The sequence below is a fragment of the Tasmannia lanceolata genome, unplaced genomic scaffold, assembly GCF_043159265.1.
Source record: "Tasmannia lanceolata isolate RefF3 unplaced genomic scaffold, GAP_Taslan_0.1 ptg000015l, whole genome shotgun sequence".
Taxonomy (NCBI): Eukaryota; Viridiplantae; Streptophyta; class Magnoliopsida; order Canellales; family Winteraceae; genus Tasmannia; species Tasmannia lanceolata.
In genome coordinates, this window is record NW_027518692.1 from 29,012,719 (window position 1) to 29,023,833 (window position 11,115).

The 11,115-nt window shown below is 36.8% G+C and overlaps 1 protein-coding gene across 1 annotated transcript; it reads right to left on the bottom strand.

Moving 5' to 3' along the window:
• Positions 1–310: 310 nt before the first annotated feature.
• LOC143846126 (vacuolar-processing enzyme-like) lies at positions 311–10,343 on the bottom strand. Its single transcript, XM_077354541.1, has 9 exons — positions 10,103–10,343; positions 4,714–4,878; positions 4,456–4,612; positions 4,017–4,102; positions 3,719–3,918; positions 2,417–2,465; positions 2,127–2,339; positions 1,701–1,907; positions 311–680 (listed from the first exon to the last, which is right to left on the bottom strand). The coding sequence occupies exons 1-9, from the start codon at positions 10,283–10,285 to the stop codon at positions 498–500; spliced, it is 1,443 nt and encodes a 480-aa protein (XP_077210656.1). The 5' UTR covers positions 10,286–10,343; the 3' UTR covers positions 311–497.
• Positions 10,344–11,115: the final 772 nt, after the last annotated feature.

The window sequence follows — 11,115 nt, forward strand, 5'->3', positions numbered from 1 at the left end:
AAGGGGTGTGAAAATATCAATTCCATGCTTACTTCAGAAGGAATCGATATTTCCACACCCCTTGCTATTAGAGCTATTAGCAATGGGTACTCTCTAATCTATATAGCTAATGGTTTCCCAAGAGGCCTTAATTCTAATTTACGCATAGAAAAGTAAATTAGAATTGTCTTATCTGCAAATAAGGAACACTTTTGGCAGCATCCAAAGAGGCCTTATATAATGTCCCCATTTGCAAATAAGACTAGATTAGAACAATCTAATTTGCAAATAATGAGGAACAATTTTGGTGACATCCAAAGAGTGCCTAAAATAACCAAACAGAAGAACTGGAATATATAAATCTGCATATGCTACAGCAATCACACTAATTACATACGAGCAAGGTTTTTATTTACATGCTTATGTTTCTTCAATCTACATTTACAGAGCAAGAAAGCAGCCCAATGATTCCAGTACAGCAGCAATATGCATTATAAAACCAAGATTACTGTGGAATATTAAGCACTGAAACCCCTATGAAGAGAACTGTAAGGACCATGGGGAAACCTGGCGCAAGCTTGTGCGGAGACCTCGGCCATCGTCTCCTTTCCGACACCCGCATTGCAAATGTTCGCAACGGAGCGCATGTGTTTCATGCCATATTGGGATAGAGATCCGCAGTGTGTTTCGAATGTCCGAACCTGAATCAAAGAACCCAGATCAGTTAAACAGATGCTTAAATTACATGTTTAAATCAAGAACACATGCAGAGAAACAAAAGGGCTGAATTGCCGAGATTTGATTTTTTGGAGTTTATATGAATATCTAACAACATTATTAGAATTTAGAACTCAATGGACCTACTTCCAAATGAGACAATGAATTTTACAACAAAAATGACAGGAGGGAATAGAGTAAAAGAATTCGCGGGTTGCCAAATGCGATCCCACTGACATCAATTTTCTCATTTTCCAATTACTAATTTACCTCTTGGGGATTGGACATGAGCAGACTGGGCCAACACAATAATCTCCAAATTTTCAGTCTATGGTTTAACTTGTTTTATCTAAACTGTTTCGACCATAGATTCCCCCTATTCAGTACAACAGATAAAAATACGTGGTTTTGCTACCTTCTGGGTCCCATATTCACTAAGGCCATGTATGGCAGTCAGGATTTTTTTTTTCATGACAAATTAGTGTCTCCCAAGTAGTGAGAGGGGTAGGGCCGGTGGGAGAAGGAAAGAGATTTGAGAGGGCACGAGTGAGATGAGGGTGAGAAATGGCTAAAAATCAGGAAAAAGTTTATCTATCTATCTCCCACGATCCCTCACCAATGGGTAAGCTAATATTCCAGGGGGGAATTAGTGGTAGCCAAATACGCCTCACAAGTGTATGGATTTATTTTCAAGGTGTCCAGGTAACATATTTTTCATTGAATCTCTGTTTCTTTGGATGTAAAATGGGCATAAAACAAAATTTACGCTCAATTTAAGTCAAAAAAAGAGCATAAAATTTGTTTTACGCGCATTTTACGTCAAAAGAAACAGAGCCTGTAGAAAAGCTGGTGCTGGTTTGTGGTTGCACACGTGCATCATTAAAATTCAGGGAATTTTGCTCATCTTGAAAAGCTCAAAACCATTTTCTATCAATTCAGGGGCATTTCCTTGATTTCCACACGCAAGCACACAACAAAAAATTAAAAGGTACACGGCCACATACCATTGTCTTAAGGCAGTCCCAGTCGTTTACTAAAGCCTGCCCAGCTGGACGAACGGACTTCAGCACCTCTGGGCCCTTCTCAGACCCAAACAGAAGATTCCCAATGAGTTCAATACTGTTGTCTACGTGCAATCGATGAGCCATTACATCGAGCAACTGCTTTTGAGCATGATGTTTCCTGGGGGAACCTTCTGGGGATTTCCGAAACTGGAAAGAGAATAAATATTAATGTGTGATTCAGAAAAACTGAATAAAATGTGACAGGAAACTTAAGGTGGGTAACACTAAAACACATCAAGGATGAAAAAGTAACCAAAATGTAACAATTGAAAATCTTAAGCTCTGTATGACAGAAGAGGAGTTTGCGATATCATGATTATCCAAAGTAAAAAGCAATTAAGCTGGAGAAAAAGAAAGTCAACCAACCTTGTTCCAGAAATAAAGAAGATCTGCATCTCGTTGGTTCACAGCCTTTGAAAATGATGGCAATGCGTTGGAATCAATGAAGCTAAAGTTATCATTTGCTGGGTTTGTACCGATATATAAGAACAATTGTTCCTTGCTAAGGCCTACATCCCCATATTGCATAACATGGGAACCAAAACTGTATGTATCATGGTTTGAAGTCCTGGTTTTAACCTACAAATGCCCAAATAATGAAATTATTCAAATTCATAATAGTAATTCAAGCACAATGCAAGGTTTTGGGTTTTTACCAGATGATATTGCTGCTTCAGAGTTTCAGTCCGCAAATTGTGTATGTCACTGTCCACATCAGGAAAATAATTATACACCGTACCAAACTTAACCCAGAATTCAATACTAAAATGACAGTTTTAAGTTTTTAGCTCTTATAAATAACCAGATCCAGCAAACTTAAGCACAGGATCTCGTTCCTCCAGGAATCTTTGCCCAAACACAAATATAATTAAAATGTCCACTGAAGTTGTGAACAAAAAGAAAAAAAGGAGAAAAAGGAAATGCGTAGCTATTTTGAATCTTAGATTTGCAGCAATGCAGTCCACAAGTGAGGCTCACCAGCTAAAGGTGACAAAACTGCAGCACTAATTGAAAAATAAAAGTCCCAAAAAAATCAAAGAATTCAATCAGGGAAAATCATATAAAAATGATAAGAGGACAAAAACTTGAAGATTCAAGTAACAATTTCCATTATCATAACTCATGAGTTATGCAACAAGGACGACAGTTCACTTATTCTAGCTTCCCATGCTGGATGTGGATGGCACGCACTTACCCAGCCTAAAACCAAGAGAGAATTCATCCACATCTTCTCTCGTGTTTTGGTATTCTTGAGAAGGATACAACAATCAGATAAATTAAACGATTCAAAAAAAATTATTATATAATTTTGCTAGTCATGAGTATCCTATAAAAAGATTTTGAACTATTTAATGAGTCTTAGCAGGACACAGGGGCAGATCACCTGCAAGGCCCAGGCCCAAATGCCGGTGTGCAGGTAGTGCCCAACATGGCCTTGGCATCCTTTTATTATTTTTCCTATTTTTCTTTTTGAATAGTGATTCCATTAAACCAAACCAAGAAAAACAGGAAGGCAACAACAAAGGCAAAAGCAATTGATGAAACACTAACAAAAAAGAAATAAAATGGTCCAAACTTAACCAACTGAGGAGCTGCTTTTAGAGATACAATTGGATCATTTTTCTATTTAACAAGTCTCATTACTTCTCAAAGTCCTGATTTCCTAGGGATGGAAGGCGATATGAAGACATGCTTGTATCAATGTTGTCCCAAACAGCCCTCCTAATGTCTCTCTGTATACATAAATAGGGGAATATCTGTCATTTTATTAAAGGTGAAGAAGTATCTAGGTCATTTAAAAATGGCCATTATTGTGACATGATAATTAGAAAGCTCCTTAATATGGCCATTATTGACTTAGACACTTGTTGCAAGTTACATAGAACTTGTGCAACTGAAATTTTTTGCATATAAAGAACAAATTTAACCAATTCCGTGCCGTGGAGAAAAATACAAACCTGTCTTCCATCCAAGCAACACTATACAAGTCCCCAAGACAAGTCTCATATTCTGGAGGCGGACTAGGATTATCTCCAGGACAGTAAGTTCCCCAACTGCTCTCTTCGGCATTTGAAGCTGTGGTTGCATAGATATTTAAATCCTCTGGAAGAAGACCCTCAAAAATACTCCCAGATTCGCAAGCTTCGAGATAAAATACCTATGGTACCACAGAAACACACAATCCATAACTAAAATTGCTCCCATAAACACATTTAGATCATAAAAATGTTAACAGTAACATATGTTCTCTGATACCAAGCTTTTATAAGATCCAGAAGCATGCTTTTTCTTTACGACCGCTATTAGGTCATCTGCATAAAGGTAGGGATAGGTGGGCATCCCTGAAAATAAACCACAACATGGACACTAAAGTTGTCAGTTTCATTATTTCCCAACAAATGACAATAATATTACTCACAAAGAAAAAAAAACCAATGTTTAATAACTCTGAACTCAACTCATTCGAGTTCTCAAAAAAAGTTTGGGACTAATATTTAAGGACTAGAACCAGACTTTAAAGACTGATGTCAAAACTTGATTGAAGAACATGAGTCAAATCTTCACCGACTCAAGTCAACATGGTTATGTGTTTCGAGTGGAGGCGTTTCAACTTTTAACCATGAAAAACCATGCCAATTTCTAGTAAATAGCCAAAAGATTTGAAATATAATAACTACCGGCAAAGAATACTAACCAAGGACCCCAGGACCACCATGATCAGAATAGTAAACAAAGATATGGTCATTAGGACCACTATCGACAACCTTCCCACTGCCTCCAGTAATAGCAGTTTTGTTTCCAAGGAGAGCAGCAAAAAAGTTGTTAACAGTAACATCATCTCCAACGTAATCCTGCAATGAGTAGATTTCAGTCCTGAGAAAACCGAAGGATAATTGGCATATCCATGATGTGGCTGGTTAAGACGTGGATGAGTAAATTAAAGTTATTAAACCTTGGGGACTCCTGCGTAAACATCCCCCCCTTGTGGGTGATTAATGATGATACCGGGCCTAGGATTTTCCTCGTTGTTAGCAATGTCATCATACATGAATACAATGATATTTTCATCTTTCAATCCGCCTTGTTTCATGATCTGATATGCATGGCACACATCGGCCTGAAAAAGAAAAACACTTCAGTTGTGAAAGGGTCACATATGAGCATCAACCAAACAATATTTTTAACTTAAAATCAAGGGAAAGTGCATTGCACTAGAAAGAGTCACTAGTAAGAAGAGAAAAAGAAAGGTCAACATAAGCAAGTGTGCAATAGGGCCTCAGACTCGCAACAGAAATGCTGCATATAAGAACATGACAAGAAACAAGAAGATGGACCTCTTGTAAGAACTAATGATACACATGCCTCACATGTCGGATGCCCGCAGTAGAATTCAACACTTGTAGTCTTGTGGACCTGAAATAAGTTGAACCAGCAAGATGGGAAATTCTAGCTAAGATCTGTGTTCTTTTTAGGGAGTTGATATTTTACCCCAACAGCAGGTAAAACAATATCTTAAACCAGAGGTCTGCACATCGCAGGATGGATTGTAGGAGGATACACCATTGTTAAACAGTACGCCAACACAATTAGTAAAAGTTTTCAACACCAGATATAAAATTGTAGCTCCTTTCCTCTCCCCTTGGAAAATCTCACCCACTTGTTTATGCAATATACTCAAGGGATATGATTGCAACTTACGCCGAGAGAAAAACTTACTTTTTAACATCTGAGTTGCAACATTGTACCACCTTATTTATAACTAACAAAATCAAACAGTGACCGTTCAAAAAAAAATCAAACAGATATTCGCTATATTTAACATACACCCCATAAAACACCTCCATTTTCAAACAATAAAGCTTTATAATACCCGTATGCCACAGAGTCAAGGCTAGGACAACCAGAAAACTGGTAGCAAGTGTATCTGTCCTCTTTTTACTACAATTAGTAGGTACCAAAAGAAGAAAGACCAACAAATTTGCACCAATCCATCAGGGAAGCCCCAGACATGCATGTCAATGCTGAAGGGAGGTTAAATAGCATTCTAAGATACCCTACCCAGAAACCAAAACAATTTTAACAAAACATACTGTAACGACCCGATTTCCAGAACCAAGCCGTTACACCTATTTGACAAATTCACCTGATGTTCTTTATGAGCAGCGGAAGTATTCTCAATAATGAAATCCATTTAAAATTTTAAACTCACTCTGTTCTAAATTAAGGACCTAGCATCCCAAATAAAATTTATTACAGTCCGAAATTAAATACTTAAACTGAGTCTAAATACGACAGGTGACCCATCTGTCACTCCACCCTCTCTATTTATTTCCCATTCCCGCTTTATTTATATGTCTTCGTTTGCGAAGGCTCCCTCTTCTACTAATCCTGTGGAGGGAAATGTAGCAACGTAAGAGCAAGGAAAAAGGCTCACGACATAAAAGAAACAGTACAATAACCATAAAAATTTCAATGATCAACATTAGAATCCATTTTAAACTATACAGTTTTTTTTTCTCAAATAAATCAAATTTGGAAATAAATCAAGTAATATGAACTCTCATCCTTACTGTGATTCCCAATATGTTCTCTCCCCCAATAGTCATACGGTCATTATGGCCATTATGGCAATTCCCCAATTACCCTGACTCTGGCCGTCAACTATTGACCATCAAGGAACCTCCGCCCCCTAATGAGACGTGCTCCTTTCTAGGATTTCCTTTGGGTCACCTTCCACCCGAGGATTTTCTTTGGGTCACCTTCCACCCGAAAATCTCCCCAATAGTCATACGGTCATTATGGTCATTATGGCAATTCTCAATTACCCTGACTCTGGCCGTCAACTATTCTCTCACCCTTCATTTCAACCTAGAATGGCATGCAGAATTTATGCAAATTTTGCTTTCTGAATGAATATGAAACTTTGCTTTCTGAAATGAAATTCTAAAGAAATATGGTATTGAAGATACTTTTACCTTCTAACACAGTCACATATCAAATAATCATAGGAATTACACTGAATTACCGTTATGAAGCGAGTCCATATTCACTTGCCTGAATGTACGTGGAAAGGATCGTGCAGATGAGAATTTCACGAAAGCAACGTGAGAAGTACCCTTTTCAAATTCTGATGTTTCCTGTGTTCAGTGTTCTTTCTATCAAATTCCTTTCTGATAATATTCCCTGTGTTATTTCTATCAAATTTAAGATCATGTGGGCCCCGTATGTTACTATTCATGTGGGCCCCGCATGTTACTATTTATGTGGGCCCCGCATGTTACTATTTATGTGGGCCCCGCATGTTACTATTCATGTGGGCCCCGCATGTTACTTATATAGGTGGTAGAACCAACCATTGCTTTATCTATATAGGTGGTAAAACCAACCATTGCTAAAAAAATAATATAGGTAGGTGGTAGAACCAACCATTCTATATGAAAGAGATTATTGCTAATATAGGTGGTAGAACCAACCATTCTCTAAAAGAAAGACTTACTTGGTAGTGGATTTCCTTCTTCCCTCTCTTCTCTTTCTTCTCTTTCTTCCCTTTCTTCTCTTTCTTCCCTCTCTTCCCTTTCTTCCCTCTCTTTTCTTTCTCTCATTTTCTTCTTCTTCTCTTCGGCTATTTATAGCCTTTTCTCTCAACAGTATTTTGCACTGTTTACTATTAAATTATTATTCTCGTCAACTACGTAACAGTGAAATGAATATTAAATTTTACGTGTAACAGTATAATGAATATAAAATTTGTCGAGAATAGTAACGGTTGCTTGTGAATAGTATTAGGATAAATTTTTATTTTTGTGAACAGTGAGATGATTAATATTATTTAAGTATTATTTTCGTCATGATTAATATTATTTAAGTATTATTTTCTTTCGGTGGAATATTTAATTATTTATTTTCGTTCGGTGGATTATTCTTTTCGTCGGTGGAATATTATTATGGTCCAGCTGACGTTGGTCCCGCTGGTGGTAGGACCCGCTTGTGTGGAGCCCGCTGATGTGGGACCTACTTGTGTGGGACCCGCTTGTGTGGGACCCGCTGATGTGGGACCTACTTGTGTGGGACCCGCTTGTGTGGGACCCGCTGATGTGGGACCTACTTGTGAATAGTACTTGGTGGGTCCTACTGTGAATAGTAATTATGAATAGTCTTATTCTGAATAGTACTTATGAATAGTAATTTGCATAGTAATTTTGCATAGTATTTTTAATATATATTTTTACCGGTTATTACACATACCTCTTTGGATGCCACCAAATTTGGTTTTTATTCTCAAATAAGATTGTTTTAATTTAACGTTATTTGAAAATCAGACATTGAGAACTCTTCGGAAGTCATTAACTGTACTCTTGTTATAACCTATTATATCCATTATTTGCAAATAATCATATTGAACTGCAAAACCAAAGGCATTTAAGATTGTATGCAAATAACTGTGAGAGGCATTTGGCAAGGCCTGCTTATATCTAATAACAAATAAACCAAAAAAAATAAGAACATTCTGAGAAATCCCTAATAATACATTAAAAGTGCCTGAAACAAAAAGAAAAGAAAAAAAACCCATGTTAAGTCTGAGTAGCTCATAACAGGCCGTAAATTCAATACTCCAATGCCACTCAAATGCCCTTCTTAGATGTACAAGAATACTTCAGTCATCAACGTGAAATATGAAGTCGAAGCTCACAGCCACACCAAACGAACACATAAACATCAGATGAGAAACTGTTTATAGAACTATAGAGGCCACTCCATCCAATACAAAATTATCTGCTTACCTTTCGATCAATCGGATTATTATGTAGGGCACAAGGTTTAACACTACTAAGCTACAATATTAATTGACATATTATCGAAGAGGCCTGAAATCTATGAATAACCTTAAATAAATAAGAACTCAATAAATAGTAGAAACCATGATTTTTTATATCAATTTTCGATCAATCACACTATTATGTAGGGCACAAGGTTTAACACCACTATATTACAATTTTTATTGACAAATTGTCGAATGGGCCTGAAATCTATGAATAACTTTAGCTAAATAATAACTCAAGAAATAGTAGAAACCAGGATTTTTATATCACCTTTCGATCAATCGCACTATTATGTGGGGCACAAGGTTTAACACCACTATGCTACAATATTTATTGATATATTATCAAAGGGGCCTGAAATCTATGAATAAACTGTAATAAATAAGAACTCCATAAATAGTAGAACCAAGGTTTTTATATACGCAACATCTTAAGCAGAAAACCCTCTCTCTCAAATATTAGAACAAATTATATCAACAAAATTTACGAAAAGAGAAAACTAATCTCTCACTAACCAGATCATGATTTCAAAAATTAAAAGAATTGTCAAGCATATAAGAATTAAAAGAAAAGGAAACAAACATGATTCCCAGTAATTCATCACTTCTCCAACTAGATCAATAAATTATCATTAAACCATTAAAAACAATAAATTAGCTAAATTAAAAGAAATTCTAGTCACTCAAAATCAAAACTTTCTTTCAGTTCTGAAATCCCCCTCTCCCGAAAACTAAACGTAATAGAAAAAAAATATGTCAAAACTCGATCTGAAAATTACTAAAATCGATCAAAGTCCTTGAAAATCTGTACATCACCAACTAAAAACCAACGAAGCCCTGACACAAATATTTCCTATAGGGATACGGAAGAAAATTACAAAACAATGCAAAATTCAAGAAGAATTCCTTGAAACAAACACCTGATGACAGTAATTTCCGTGTATCCCACAGATCCGGCAGTCTATACATCACTAACACCAAACCCTAGCACAAATATCTCCTAAAGAAATACGAAAGAAAATAACAAAAAAGCGAAAAATTCAAGAAGAATTCCTTGAAACAAACACCTGATGTCTGTATTTTCCATATCCCGCAGATCCGAAAATAGCTAAAATTGTTGAAAAACCATGAAAATCTACACATCTAACACGAAACCCTAGCACAAACATCATCACTATAATCTATCAAAACCCATGAAAATCTACACATCACTAACACGAAACCCTAACACAAATATCTCCTACAGAAATACAAAAGAAAATTACAAAACAAAGCAAAATTCAAGAAGAATTCATTAAAACAAACACCTGATGCCTGTAATTTCCATATCCCGCAGATCCGAAAATAACTAAAATTGCTGAAAAACCATGAAAATCTATACATCAATAACTCGAAACCCTAGCAAAAATACCATCCCTATAATCGATCAAAATCTACACATCACTAACACGAAACCCTAAGAAATAAGAAAGAAAATTATAAAACAAAGCAAAATTCAAGAAGAATTCATAAAAACAAACACCTGATGTCTGTAATTTCCGTATCCCGCAGATCCGGCAATCAGAACGGCCCATCTAGTTCCGATGTCATCATCGCCGTCGCCGGAAAATTCCGACGGCAGCCGGAGATGGTCTTTGAAGAAATTCCGGCAATCGGCTAGTAAAAACGAAGATAAAAGTACGAGAAAGACGGAAAGATTCTTCATCGCTGAGATATTATCGCATCCAAAACGAATTTTGGTTTTGAAAAAGAGCGAGAAATTAAGAGCAGAAAATCCGATATTTATAGCTTTTACCGAGCTGTTTTTTGACTTTCGGTGGCTTCGATGGACCAGGTGGCAAGCTCTCAACCGTTGGATATCTGTCCTTTTTATGGGGCCCACTCTTTTACTAATTTATTTGAATTTATATACTAGTTCCCTTTTCTTCCCTGGACCACCACTCCGAGGGTGTAAGGACGAAGGAGTAGCCATGATTGAATAGACTAAAGGTGGGTGGTCCGGGAAGAAAAGGGGAGAATATATCTCTTCCCAGTTTTATTTGGGTGGTTGAGGAGGAGGGGATTTATCAGCCGTCGATATCTAGTTGGGGCCCAACTCAATCCTGATTTGATGGAGTACCTTTGGCTGCATCTTCATTACTTCGTTGGCAAGTTTGCTGGAAATTGAAATCCCTGGAAAATACGCAATTGCAAATGTCATCTTTTTTGGTTGGGAAGTATAAGAATAGTCTTTTACAGCTCCATGTATAGTAAAAGACAAGGTAAGTTAGTGCAATTATTAAAACATGGTTGAGCTGATATCATTTCCCTCTTGTTTTTCTTCTTTTCGTGAATTTTTGAATGGCCAGAATGCCCTTGTTAGTGCGGTGTATAACAATTTATTTAACTGCCCTGGTAAGAAAAATCACACGTCCGGAAGAGAGGAAGAGAGAAAGTTTATGGGCTATATATATATATATATGAGGAAACTGTTGGTGAGCTTAACCAAACTTATGGTGAGCTAGCTTGCCCAATCACATGGGTCCCACATTTTGG